We start from the raw sequence: 15,703 nt of genomic DNA on the forward strand, positions 1-15,703 counted from the left end.
GTTTAAGCAAGACAATTTTAGATATTAGTCTAGTAAACTATTTATTTTCTTAATGTGTGCGTTTTAAAAAGTAATACGCCCCTCATTCGCAGTAAATAATGTGCGTGAAGTAAGGTAACAATCGATTAGAAAGATTGCCCCAACAATAAAGAACTATTTTAGATTCTTTTTTAAATATTTATGCAAAATGCATAAAAATCTATATGCGAGCTGGTATATAATTTGCATTGTTCATGCGATGGAGTAGAACTTTTTATTCAGGAAATTATTCACTAAAATAATTTTTGCAGCACTTAAGCAAAATAATCATTCATAAAAATTTACATTAATCTTAGATTGCATCAACTTATATGAAAATAAAAAATATGTAATACCACATAAATACCATGTGATTATCAATCAGCAAATAAAGTATTTTGTAATACAATGTTTAATACTGGAGTATATTGCAATATTTAAAACATTTATCATTAAAGAATCATAAGCAATAATAATAATAATAATAATAATAAAAAATCTTTAATCTTTAATTTCCGTGTTGATCAACATTTTGGATTAGTTTTTAAACATAACATAAAATAAAACACTTGTAGATATTACAAATAAATAATTTATTGTCTTCATGATGTAAGGATATTTCAGAAATATCCACAGTTAAATATAATATAATAACATGAATTTCACTTTTACATAACTATTTTCAGTTGTAACTGTATGCTTAACTAAACTAAATAAACTGTAATGGAGAAGCCTAACACATGTAACCGTATTATTACAGTGGTTCAATAAAAACAAAAAGGAAAATCATATGTGACACATCAATTCAGTTCCACTTTGGCATAACATTTTTCATATTTTATACAAAAAATCTAAACTTAAAACTATAAAAAATATTAATAAACCTTTAACTTTATACAAAACAAATATTTAAAAACTGCATAATTTTTACATACAATGGAATAATGTAACATAATGGCCGACCGTTTTGGTTAAAAACGGCGACTGACATTCATTTTTACAATAACAATTACGCGTATACAAAACTGGCCTGTTTTTAATCAGCGAGGAAACAATTTTCCTGTTCATATCCTTAGATAATTTGTAAATAAAATTTTGATGATTAAATTATTCTGAACAAAATCAATATTGTAAAAATATGTGGTTGTATCATATATATTATCAGGGTGTAATTAAAATACACTTTCCTCGCTGATTACAAAACTGTTCATAATCACTTTATACCACAATTTCATTAACATCTTGTGAGATTAACACTACATTTATAGTACTGACGCTTCAGCCGCCCTATTAGGTGGATTGTTATTATTATTAGTAGAATTCGCGGTTATTTCACCAGCGTGGCTCGAACAGTAAAACTTTTTGTGCGCTATAAACGTGGAATAATAGTTGAAATATATATCGCAGGACTTGCAGTACTTTTGCCCTGGCTTATTGGCTTCTTGCAAATCGTCGCGTTCTAACGGTTTTTCTGTGGGTTCCATCGGTTCCGCCTTAACGTCTTCCACAGGAGCAATTATGACTTCTGGCTCCATGGCTTCCTTTTTGACGATGATTTCATCCTCCTCTTCTTCCTCAAGTGAGGGCATGGATCGATTCTTATCCTCCGTGCCATTGATGACTGTCTCATCGACGGCTTGAGGTTCGTGAACCTGTTTTATGTGCCTCAAGATGCTGGATTTAGAGGAGCTCGTGTAAGGGCATTTTGGACAAACGATAGGTGGAAGTTCAGCAGCGGGCGATACTGGTCTTTCGATTGAAACAGCCGGGACATTTGGAGCGACATTTACTTCCATTGTGTTTGTTCCGTCATCTTCTAATATGTACGAAATGTATTTTTCTTCCTGTAACAATTTAAAATCATACGTTAATAAAATTTAATTTAAGATGATATTTCAGGATAATTATTGAGTCGAATTTTCTTGTTATTGTATTATGAAAATTGTATTTTTTTTTTTTCAAATTAAATTATTTCATTATCGTATTAAACATTCCTATTCACTTGTATTGTAAAACGAATTAAATATAATAATATTACTGTTGATTTAAATTATTGTATCATAAATTATTTCGTACCTGTAAATCAGGAGACCGCTTATCGAAGTGCATTCGGATATGGGTTCTCATTCCTCTCAACGTGTTTCCTTTGTACTTGCAGATTTTACATCGATAGGCTTTAACCCCGGTATGCGATTCCACGTGTCTTTGTGCGGCACTAGCTGTGGGGCTGATCACGTCACAACAGGGACACTTCCATCCTGCTAAAGCCGCAGGGGGCATGCATTGGTGTCCCGGCTCTGCGATACCTCTGCATTTGCCGCATTTTCTGACATCGATCTCGCCTTTTTTGGAACAGTAATAAGCCTGATGTGCATTTAGATTATCAAGTGATGTGAATTTTATCCCACAGGCAACGCAAATTAATTGTTGATATTGACCAGGAGATGTTGTGCCGGTACTTCGTGGACTGACTGGCGGACTACCGGATGTTTTAGAAGCGTCGTCATCTTGAATTCTGGCAGAGCAATAATGTTTCTTATGTACAACGTAGTTCTCATGTTTGCAAAAAACTATATTGCATTCTTTACATTTAGACACTCCTTGCTTAACCAGAACCTGTGGCGTAAAAGGTGGTATAGCAGCAGGAATTTCTGACAGTCGCATTTGAACGTCTGGTGGGAAAATTGGAAGTGCGCCAGCTCTCATTAAAAGAGGATGAAGTGCAGGAATGTCAAACGGAGAAATATTTGTATCCGGACTCCTGGATTTTTCTGCAGTGCTTGATTTTGGTGTCTTGCTCAGTCTAGGGCTGTTGCTCCTGGAAGTCTCTTCGAGTTTTCTTTTCGGCGAAACACTTAAAGCTGGTGAAGTGCCGTGTGATATTGGCGTTGATGGAGGTGATCCGGGAATAGATGGCACACATTCGATTTTTTCTGGACTGAGAGGTCGTCCTTTGTTCATATTTTCCTTTTCTTGTTCATCTCCACAATCGATGACTAAATCTCCGTGATCTGGAGATTTCTTAACACTTAAGTCTAAAGGTGCCGAAGATGACTCTCGTATTATAGTGGATTCTTTAGGTTTATTGGAGGATTTCAAAACTTCTGATGACTGGGATGCTTGTGAAGCATTGATAGCAGATGTCATTGGTTGTAAAGTTCCATTTGGTAGCAGGAAGCAAGGAGTATCTGGATTGGGGAGTCCTACTGGCACACCTGTTAATCCAGGAAGAAAACTAGCGCTGCGCAATAGAGAATATGGCACAATGATAATAGGATTTGTGGGTAGCGCTAAAAACGATTGCTGTGGAGGGACTTGAGCGGACGGTGGCGTTGGCGGAGTCCTGCATGTAGTAGATTCAACAGGAGACGTTGGAGAAGAACCCGAAGTACAGCTGGATGTTGTTTTAACAGTCGATGAATTGCCTGTTTTCATTAAAACGTTATGTCTGGAATTGCAGTAGTGCATTTTATGCGCTTTGTAAGTTTTCTGTGAACTGAATCGTATGTCACATTCGGCGCAGTATCTATCTTGACTATCTGGTGCATTGTCCCCATTTGGAATGGCTGATGCAGGGACGTTGACTGGACTAGGAGACACGGTGTGCATTCTCATATGTCTGTTAAGACTTACTTTTTTATCTGCACTGTAGGAACAGTGAGTGCAAGTGTACTGCTTTCCCGTTCTTATATTCTTGTTTGAAGGTTCAGATGGATCTTGGTCTGATTGACTTCCGCTTGGCTCTCCACCGACGGATTTGTTATCTTCGTCATTGTTCGACTTATTAGCACGGTGTGAGCAGTAATATGTTTGATGTGCCTCTAAGGTACTAAGAGAAGAAAATCGTATACCACACGGTTGACATTGATAGATTGGCACGCTGGGTGCCCTGTTTTCAGCAGCGTCTGTACCTTGCCTCGCTGCGGTCTCCGCCAAACTCGGCAACAAAAAGGCTCTAGATGCTAAAACTGATTGTATTGATGCCAAATACTCGGCAGAATTAATCGGTGACTGGCTAGACTCTATTTCAGTTTTAATGTTTGGTAAATTTATTGATTGCGGCTGTAAAGCAGGATCAGTGGCAAGGTTCGCTTTAAGTCGTATTCGAGGTGGTTTCTCCTCCGGTTCAGATTTTATAATGGTTTTTACTTCTTCCTGCTGTTCTGGACTGTTGCTTTTTGGAGGAGGGGTGGAAGGAGCTGGGGTAGAAGAATCTCTACCAGCATCGGCTGCGTTGCCATTGTTTGTCCAATCTTCCACTTCACCTGTAAATAAAGATAGTTTAGTCAAATATTCTAATTTACTGTACATGTATCATTATTTATTGAAATTCGTTTTAGAAGTTGTTTTCCAAAATAAAATTGTCGTACAACATGTTTTTAACCATTTGCTGATTATACAATTTGCGAATGCGTGTATTTTTGAGATTATTTTTAAAGATAGTTTTACGAGCCACAGATGTAGATTAAATGAAAAAACATACGTGGTTGTGTGTGAAGTTATCGTTAATTAAGTTCAAGTTGGATGAGGTGATTTTCGATTGGGACAAAGCAAGAAACTAAATGTAAATCCCATACAAGTGTTGGTTTACTAGGAAACACGAGAACCGATACAATCTAAGGCGAGTATTCGATACTGGCGTATGATAAAGTAATAAAATACGAGCGGGTCCCCGTAAATTATGGCCAGCCGGATCGTCGGATGGATGGAGAGGAATGGTACGGAGAGAACAGGTTGGTACAAATGCATCAGTGATAAGAGCGAGCACGGTACACGGCTCGGGCATGTATAGGTTCTGCTCTAATGAAGCAGTCCGTCAGAAGAACGGCCCACGCGTCCTATGGCCTAATGCCCTGTGTCCGTTCAAGAAGGCGACATTTCACCCGTCGAGTACCGCTGCCTTCTACAACATCTGAGTTACTATGCAGAATTAAAATAAGTAGGTAGAACGAAAGAGTTCATAAATATTAAATCAATATACCTTGCTTAGGGTGTAATAATTTGCATTGTCTTATGTTCTTTATTTGCAAAATATGTATATGTGATTATTACTACTTCTTTCTTCATTCGAAGTAGTTTTCAATATGTGTGTATGGGTATAGATCCACGCGACATTTAACTGAATCAAAGCTAGATATGCAAATATGAAAAATCGTGCCTCACGACATCTTAACCTCTCTAATTAAGTCAATAGATTCAAATACACTCCCACTTAATTCCGCCATACAATCGGTTACCATTTACTTATTACAATTTCATGAGTCGATCTACTTCACTTCGCACTGAGAATGAAGTTATTTAGATTAATGATGACGTTTGATATTCTGCGAATTCATAATTTGTAAACAGTTTAGCCAATTAGAGAAAATACTAGAATTTTTAGAAACGTTATACGGTGTCTTTAAACATATTGGACTGAGACCGTTGCTTTCCTAATTAATAAGTTGCGATTTAATCTGCGTACTCTGGTACCACATGTGTGTATACACACTCACACACATTCGCATCAGAATCCATGGTGCACCAACGAAAGAGGGCGAGAGTAACAGAGAAAGAACGAGTAAGATTCATATCTTACCGACTATACACATTCCGAACTCTAATTAAAGATTGTTATCGCTAGCGAGAATTCCCATCCAGACTCTTATTAATTCCTAATATCTTTAATCTGCATTGCTATCGGCATTCTTGCCCTGTGTTATTGCTATTGTTTTCAAATTGACATTGTATTTTACAGGTGAAAATGGTCGTGGGAGGTATCCGATGTCCATCTACCTACCATGCTCCCTAATTTAATATATTGGCGTAATTAATTTTATTTTGAGATCTGTTTCAGATTAATATTACACTTGTAATGGAAAAAATCATAAAGCGGAGTTTAGTTATCTTTACATTTTTATTCTTTAATGTACAGCAATTCAACAATAAGTGCTCTGGAAGATTGTTTTAAAATTTTGTCCATCAGTTACGGATGCACAATCTGAAATTCTTGTAAATTGGCTATTAATTGAAGATAATTAAGATTGCCAAGAATTAATTCTGATTTTCTCGTTTCAGTTACATACTTAAGTGAAGATAACGATTTATGTCGCAAACTAATTAATCCTTTTGAATTTTACCTCCAACCGAGAAAACACGTTACTGCATGTGCCGATATGTCCAAACCGAGATTGATAACTCGGTAGCAGGTGAGGACAGCCTTGTTAGACTATACATCTTTTTCCCTCGTCCCCACGACCCGCTTAGCTTGAAATGTTCCCGTCTACAAGCGCTTGATTCAGTGTGCGAGATGCGTAATCGTGCTTGACACCTCGTGACACCTAAGCATAATTACAATTATGTTAATTGGCAAAGGACCTTTCCACCAGGATCAGATAAGACCATCGCCACTCTATATATACGCAACGTATGTGTTTCTGTCGACGTGTCCCTGATGTTGAATTATATTTCGACCTTAGTTTCAGTTATCGTCCGCCAAGATTCCAGATAAGCTCTGGTTTCAGTCAGATAACTGATTTTAAAATTGATGTTGAGATCACACGCCGGATTTAGACAATTTAAAGCTGAGGTTGTTCTTTTATGTAAGAATAACATCAAATATTTTATTTATTTAACAATACTTGGAACTGGAAAAAGCGTATATTACAGGGATAGATACACATTTACACTAGACATGAACAGTAGATGAGACAACAAACTTTCATCAAGTAAAACATATATATTTTCCTAAAATGTAATATAAAATAAAATGAAGGATAAACAATTTAGAAATATTAATAATGTCCAGGTGTAAGTCAGTAAGTGAAGCTATGTGTAACTATTATATTATTTTCACTTCAACCGGGCATTGTTAAAATAAAGCTATCAAAAACAAATACAATAAATCCCTACGTTATAATAGATGGTTGTGATCTATTGTCATCGCCCTGTATAGAAGCCTACAATAAATTTTAGTAGCACCAGATCTGTTGAACACATCTAAGGCGTTTGCCTTGTAAAGGTTTCGGTCACGATCTTATATTTCATTGTTGCTACGTTGTGTTAACCGACAACGTATTATTAATTACTTTTCACAATTTAAAAAATCAATGACATAGATATTGTACGATATTTATAGTCTGTTGGATCCATATCAGTACACATATACTCTTAAGCAGTAGTGTTTAATGTGTGATTCAAATTTCGTGTGAAATATAACAATAGCGTTGTAGAAAGATAAAGTTTAGGGATCATCATTAAACAAATTTAAGCAAAGCATCAAAATACGTAGAAAATAAAAATAAACGAGATGACATTGTATCATATGACACAAACTAATAAATCTTAGGTGTTTGCTGGCAACATCTGTGATTTTCAGATAAAAAAGACGATCCATCTTCTTTGACGTATAATTTTTGGACGAGAAAAGGTCATTTAATTTTGCTTTACTTTGTAGAAATTTATGAATTATTTATAACAGACACCTTTTACTTCGTCTCGGTTATCTAGCCGAAAGATCGATAACTAAAAAAATTAATACAGAGAAAAATCCTGATCCGGAGGTAGGTATTAACCAGCTTCGATCTGGGTTAAGATAAGATTCATATTATTGACAATGGTTGAGACAATATGCTTTCGAATATTATTTATGGGCCGGTAATGCTTATAAGATTGCGAATTTCGCAATGTAACGGTTCAACAGTGAGGGTCTACATTATTCTGTCAAAATGTTTTATAATGTTACGTAAATGGTAAACGAAAATTCCACATATGGGAGTGGTAATCGGGCACCAGTTAACTTTATGGATGCAATCAATATACACATTGAAGACTTGCATTTAGAAATATCAACGGGTCTTAAGGACCTCAATGATGTAATTCTTCTTCCTCCGATAATAGTACAGAAATAAACCGCAAAAAGCAATTATATTACATTGGACCAATAATATAGTGACCTCGTTTTGTTTATTTATAAACAGTACACTTGTGTTAATTGAGCTGATTACGATCAACTTAACTGTGAGATGGTTTTCAATGACTGCTCGGCGCCAACACTGTTAGATCCAGACTCCGTATACCATTCCGCTTTGGCGATAAGACCAAATGCTTCGTTTGATAACATGGACTACATTAAAAGCATTTCACCGATTAGAAGAGAACCTTCATTTTTCTGGTATTTTATTTTTATCGGCAAATGTCTGTACAAATAGCTCAGTTAAATTTTCCTTTGTTTACAATTATTACCTTTGGCACAATGTAATTTAATAATAAAAACTACAATAAGATAGGTAATTATTTTAATATTATAATCGTTGATAAGAGAAGAGTAAAAATTTAATTATGGTGATGATGAATTAACTGATTGTAAGTTGATAATTAACCATTTATGATAAACTATTTTGAGATGAAACAGAAGAAAATTAAAGTCTTCATATAAATTTACCGTAAAAGTTCAAGCATACCTTAATGCACCAATCTTAGTCATCAACATATGGTGGTGTTAATATAATTGCAACAATCCTTGTAAGCAGGAAGAAAATGTCGGTTCTAGCACATTTACGCATTGGACAAGTGAAGTTGTTGTCTTGGGGCAGTGGGCGGTGAACAGTAACAGGCTATTAGTGTGGTGTGGTGTCGCGGATGCCGCACTATTATTAACACCACCGAAGCGCGCCTCTTCTCTTTTCCCGATGCTCCTGTTTTACGTCAAAGCACGTGTTCAGACGGCGCTTAAGGCATTCAACGGAAAATTCATTAGCATAACTCTTTGCCGCCTTAAATGGTTGCTTTATTAATGTTTCAGGGAGATATGCGCATAAATTTCATGTTTGTGAGACGGTTGGTTATCGATATTAAGAATATAATTGGTTAAGACGTTTTAAGTTTTTATTGGGATGCTCAACTTTTATAGACTGGTTAATGTCCCGAGTATCTAATTTGATTATTATCTTATGCTAAATGACAAGAAGATAAATGTGGAAGATCTTCTGATATAATATTTTAACTATCCAACTACTTATTATATTATTAACTTTTAAATTTTATGTAAGCATACAGCTGGTTCCACCGAACAAGTGAAAAAGATTTTAAACAACACTTTTCAACTTTAGGGCAGAATTAAAATCGGATTCATTTTTTACTCAATTTATCTTCGCCATTCTTCTTTCACAAGATTTTCATCAATTCACTTCTCTAATCTCTTCGCGAAAATCGCAGATATTGGTTTCTCGTTGTCGTTCCGGGATAATTATAAATCAATGTCTTATGCTAATGTGCCGGTGATCGATAGATATTATCGGAGCGAATTCGCGCTGTATAAGAGGAAGTTATAAATCGTTTCAAATCTAAAATTGATCTGTGAATTCTATCCGCATTAAATCGAAGTCGTCTGTGCCGCTACGACGGCTGGCCACACCTCTGTCATCTGTACATTTTATGCGCTGTGGACTTGTCACTTTTTGGAAAGTTTTTTTCTCGGATAGTGGCGGGAGAAATATTGTAAGGGATGATTAAAAGGTTCGACCGGCGCTGCATCAAATGATAAACTTCCCATTCCTGTATGCCAACCCTCCCATCAGCTCATGTCAACCATATTCATATTCATATTTTCTCTTCCGAATTTTGTTATATGATTTATTTGTTTTTGTTCCGGCGGTTAAACAATGCAATTATACAAATATTATATATAAAATCTGCAAACATTAAATTATTATTATATTATATAATTTTGTACTTATTTCTATATAATCTATAAATATTATAAAAAATTTTCTATATATATATATATAGTTTTCCAAACCTTATGAACATTTTTTAATAAAAATTAAATTTTATATGAAACATTAATTAATTAAAATATTACTGTGCTTTCATCTACTTGTAAGGAAAAAACTTTAGCTTTTTAACTCAATAACAAATAATATGCACTTTTTTTTTGTTTTTAAAACTTTTTTTTACCACCCGCCAAAATTTCACTCCTACAGATTTAAGATTATTTTTTTTTAAATAAGATTTTAATGCCATTGCTTCAGTATATGATACCACTTTATAAAGAAAAGTAATCCCACATCAAATAGGGCTTACCACTCTATTTAGCATTAGTCAAAATATAGTTTTATGACAAACGTATACCATATATTTTTCTATTGGAAGAGTTTAAGAATTATGATTCATTCTCGGTATATTTTTATTTAATACCTATATCAATTTTATTTTGTGATATCCATATCCATGTCCAAAATCTTTTATTATTATTATTATTTGTTAGTGGAGCATCTAATTTCCAACACTTCCCAAACGGGTTTAATTTTTATTCATCGAAAAATATTATCTTTTTCCAATGTATATGTTGACAAACAGAAAATAGAATTGATTTCTTAATTGGCCATTTTGCTGTTAAATTACCATATATTTTATTAGTTTATCAGTCGTTTCTTATGGCTTTTGACGTAACACACATACAATTGTTGATGGTTCCTTATATCTTATATAATATAAGATATTCGTGGATTTTCAGCTACTAGTACCATTAAAACAAACTAAATAAATTCACTACAAATTTTTAATCTCTTTTTATATAATTTAGATGATTTTTATTAAAATTTTGTATGGTAGTAATTACAACGTGTTGGTTGCTGTCCTTACTGCTAATGTTAAATGGCTCTTAAATTATACAAAACTCAATAACTATTGTATATAACATGTATTCAAAGAATTAATTCATTCATTGATTTAACAAATTATATGAATAAAGAAATGAAAATTATATTTTCACCAAAAATGTATATTTCAGGTGATAGTACTATATATTTTTTTGTTTTACACAATTTTATTTTTTTTTTTTTAATAATAATATATTAAATATTATCACACTTAATATAAATGTCTATAATTTAATAAACTTTCAATGTCAAATAAGAACTAAATAATTAATAATATTTGTGAGTTGCTCTGTATACGAAGCAGTGAATCAGCAACGGCGAGAAACAATGCTGATAAATACGGAATGGAGATAGGAGAACCACGAAGTGAACGGAGAACGGGCGTTTGAGAAATGATCCTACTGTGGGCATTATCTATCGTATAATATTTTAAAAGTTAATGCATGCGATAATAGAAAAAGGGAGGGTATTTTATCTGCGAGGTAATTATTGTAATGTGCCGAGGAACGAGAAAACGATATAAATGAAAATCGGTCACTAATTACCACCGATCCAGCTATTATCGTCCAACAGGCGATAGATAGATACACTTGTCAGCGTCTGCGGTCCGCTTCGTGCACATGCACAATTAAAAACCAGACTTCTGTATTACCACTATGTTATGCGGGTACGACGTTACAAAATAAAATTAAAAAATAATAATTGATAAGTAAATTAGGTTGAATTGAAACTGAAATAATGAAACTTAGACATAAAGTATATTTTTACTATAATAATAGCAAATGTTACTGTCGATTTTTCAATATCGATTTCCTTAGCCAGTGGTGGCAAGATATCAATGTGGAGACGGGGCACGAGGATGGGACAAATGAAAAACGATAGTCATTAACGTAGATATGAAGTATGAATGCATTTTGTGAGGATTAATCCGGACAAAAAACGGAACCGTTATCATTCGCCCCGCAGCCTTTGCGACCGCCGTTTCCATTGCCGCCGCCGCGGGGTTTATTATGTAAGAGGAAGGTCCGTACGCCCAGGTGATTAGTGACTGTCCCCTCGACTATTGCTCGGAATGATTGAAATCCGTCGAGATAGGTTAGACGCCACAAAGAGATTTCGATTTTTTAAATGGCCTTCCTTAATTAGCGGGGAAACAAACAGTTTCGCTTTATCGAGAGTAATATCGGTTAAATAAGTTTTATAAATGTACATTAATTAATTAGGAAAATATTAAATTAAATTTAAGTAACATAGTTATTTGTAGTAAGTCTAAGTAGTGTGACAGACTCTTTTAGTCACATTACAAACGAATTTTTATTATAAAATTCCTTTAAAAATATAATTATTTAAGGAATAAATTTAGTACGTCCATGCCCTTAAGAAATAGAGATTATCATTTTACTACATTCATTATTTAGTTTAACTAAATAAATTCATCTCACGTATTTATTTATGATTAAAATAATTTCATAACAAATTTGTTGCAATGCACAAGTTTAAAAATTGTAAGTAACGTTTTAGATAAAACCACAAACATCAATGTTTCTCTTCAAAATTTGTTTTGAAATGCATTAATTTATTGTCATAATAATTTTATAAGAAACTATATTGCGTTGCACAACTCCACTCAAATTGTATACAATTTAGATTTTGTCTTCAAAATTAGTTATGAAACGTTTTAATTTATTTTGATAATTTTATAACAAATTTGTTACATTGCACAATATAAATAATAAAACTAATTGATTATCATATTGTTACATTATGTAAATTCCAAAACTAAAAATACGTAGCATTTATATATAATTATAATTGATACCCACAGGTAAATGTTCAGACATTTACTCCTTGTTATCGGACATGGTCCCGCCAGGTATCGAGCTTTGGTATCGGTTTATCGGTACCAGACGATGGAATTTACTTAAAAAATAACAAATACAGAATGCCAGATACACTCACCAAAACCAAATCGATAATTAGGGAGTCGATAATGGTATATAATGAAACGATAATAGCTCGGATAAAATGTGACACCTCAATTTGTTAAAAGATACGAGGCTCCACTTTCCGAAATAGGGTCATAAATGGGCGGACAGAACGCTGATTTGTCAGATACAAATTTATGACGGCTCCGGTACGAGAATTAACATCATTTATATCGTTACCACTACGTCAATAATTGAATGAGCGAAGAACATTTAATTGGTATGCTTTCGAGATCTTCAGCACGCACATCCTGCAAATAATAATAATAAAAAAAGTCGCAGCAAACGCACCACATACTCCATACATGTTTATACATAATGTAAGAGTGTCGGGTATGCAAAAGGTAAGAGAAGTTCCAAGTTGCGAGAGTGCAGACGGCAAAAACGGGCGAGGCAATTTGTTCGTGTAGCAATAAATCGGCGCGGATAAATAGCAACGGCCACCGCGTATAATGTTCCACAACACCATAACTCAGCCATCGGGCGACCCATTATTTGAGCATACAATTACCTTTACGCAGGAACGACGTATCCTGCTCACTGTCGGTCGCCTGCCGGCAGCCAAACACCAATGGTGTTTCCTTTATATCGAAGACAATGCATTCATCGTTTTTTATTAATTTAACTACATTTTGATAATTGAATTTCATTCAAGGATGTAAGTAGTACCATTGTTGGGCTTAATAAATAGGAAAAATCTATAAAGAAATGGCACTTAACTCATTAGTTTCTTATCTTTCCTAAATTTCGTTAGTCCTATGTAACTTGGAAACTTTTTTGTTTATTCCTCCATATTTTCTATAAAGTATTTCAATAGATCGTGGTTATACAATATATTCATAATTATATGTGAATTAGTAATAAAATATTTGTTTCCATTGTAAATAAAATAAAAATATTTTCGTTAAATAAAATAGAAAAAGCTGTAAAAATGTACTATTTTGGAATACTCAATTTGCATTAATAGGATGCTCGTCTTTACCTAGCAAGAATTGTTAATACTTCTGTAACTGAGACATACAATGCTCATTTATGTTTATTAATTTAAATATTTGTTACCTTTTGAATAAACAATATTTACTGTTTGTTCAGTTTTTAGTGTCTATCAAGATAAATTTCACTTCGAAAATCATACATAAGACATTTTAAATAAAATTTGCGAAAATAAGTAACTATTATATATGGTGAAATTTACACTGAAGAAACAAATCTTACCACGTATTTTCATTTTTTATCAAAAAAATATTCTCTTTTTATTCAAGACTAATTTTTTTCATAAAAAACAGTTCTTTCTTATGAATATTGGGTGTTTCCATATAAGTTTGGTTGTGACTATTGCCAGAAACATTATTTTTCAAATCAAATATAGTTTGTTATATTATTTTTTGTTTAAATACTTGTTTTTTATATATGCTTTTTTTACAAAGGCATTTTTTAAATTAATTAATAAAGCTTAAATTTCAAAAAAGGATAATAGTAATGTTTTTTTATTACAAATCTTCAATACGTTATTAAATAATATATATTTTTTAAATATCGAGGTAATATGCTTTATTAAACGGAAACTATAATCGAATTTGTTTTCCAAAATGATATATGATATGAAATAATAAATTATTTTTAACTATGATATATGATATAAGAATATATGTGGTAAATTCGAGATTATTAATATTGTTGTCTATGAAATTAATAATTTAGATTTTTATATTTTTTAAAATCAAATTTTACCTAATTACCAATTATTAACATTAATAATGGTGTAGATATCTTACTTTGGCAAATATCACGTTATATATTATTTGAACTAAAGATATTAAAGAATATTTTTTTAAGATAAGAAATCTATTTCATAATGTACTCGTTGTTAAAAATAAAAAATTGGCCTTTGGACACTTACACATGCAACAGTTAAATTTAATCAATTTAGTCCACCCCGTTTATTTAAAGAAATTTTAATACACGTACTTAATGTAATTAAATTAAAGTAATATATTTACAGAATTAAAAATCTAAAACTATTTATGAGTTTAAAATTAAAATACTATCAATAAAAGACATTTATGTATTACTGTACTGTATAAAATACATGTTATAAAAAATTCATAACAAGAAAATAAAATTTTAAATTAAATATGCGCATTCGCCATTTTTACGACAACGAGAAACACTAAGTAACTAATATAAATTCGTCTTATTCAAAACTCAAGGACTAATTAAAATGAATAAACCAAGATGATCAATTTTAAATTTATTATAATAATTAAAACAGTTTCATTATTTAATTTTTTTCCATTTTTACTCTTTCGGCTTGTTTTCTTTACTTACCGACTTGTCATAATATGATACTTATTTATATTGAAATTTTATAAACAGTTGGCAGTGGCATATCAAATTGATAATTGTACGCCACTGCAAAATCGCCAGTCGACAAGAACGCGCCGAGACTTCCATACGAGTGCGGAAAAGAGCCGGAGCCACCACAATAGAAAAGTGGTAGTCTGCGTACAATAGGATCGCTATTTGTAAATAGCAGATGGCAGTGCCAGATAGGTAATCTTGTGCCGGTGCAACATTAAAAAATCTGCGTCGATATATACGGCTCGGACTGGACACCCAGCACCGGCCCATTGTATGCTAAACGGGCAGGACAATTAGGTCCCCGGCGTTTTCAAAAGCGCGCTGCGCTGTTCCTTCCTGACAATTCGCCACCAATTTACATGGTTAGCGGACACCCGCGACTGCTTTTCGGCCTTTTTATGGCCACGTATGTATAATTGATTTATTTGTCGGCCTCCTATTCGACGGCGTCCAACACTTATTGTACTTGGGGCTCTACTTCCGTGATACCTACATTGATTAGAGTACTGCGAAGCAATGAAGGATAACATCATCGCACATTTCGGTGAATAAAAATTTACGAAAACTAAAAATATTACATATGTATATTTAAATTTTTCTAAACTTCAATTGTTAAGCTACTGGATCTCTAAGTTGTGTGTGACTGCTCAAATAAAAACAGACCAGCAATGTTTTACTTTAGTATATTTGAGTTGTTGT

General features: G+C 33.2%; 1 protein-coding gene across 3 annotated transcripts in view; it reads right to left on the minus strand.

The window, feature by feature from the left end:
- Nucleotides 1–594: 594 nt before the first annotated feature.
- The window catches only part of LOC109596126 (zinc finger protein ush), a 114,165-nt gene continuing 99,056 nt past the window's right edge, over nucleotides 595–15,703 (minus strand). For all 3 annotated transcript variants that reach the window (XM_049966167.1, XM_020011610.2, XM_049966166.1), the window contains 2 exons: nucleotides 2,095–4,283; nucleotides 595–1,862 (listed from right to left, as the gene is read on the minus strand). In XM_049966167.1, coding sequence (XP_049822124.1) covers nucleotides 1,281–1,862; nucleotides 2,095–4,283 — 2,771 coding nt within the window. In that variant the 3' untranslated portion in view covers nucleotides 595–1,280. The remainder of the gene's footprint in view (nucleotides 1,863–2,094; nucleotides 4,284–15,703) is intronic.

This window comes from Aethina tumida, chromosome 4, assembly GCF_024364675.1.
Source record: "Aethina tumida isolate Nest 87 chromosome 4, icAetTumi1.1, whole genome shotgun sequence".
Classification (NCBI taxonomy): Eukaryota; Metazoa; Arthropoda; class Insecta; order Coleoptera; family Nitidulidae; genus Aethina; species Aethina tumida.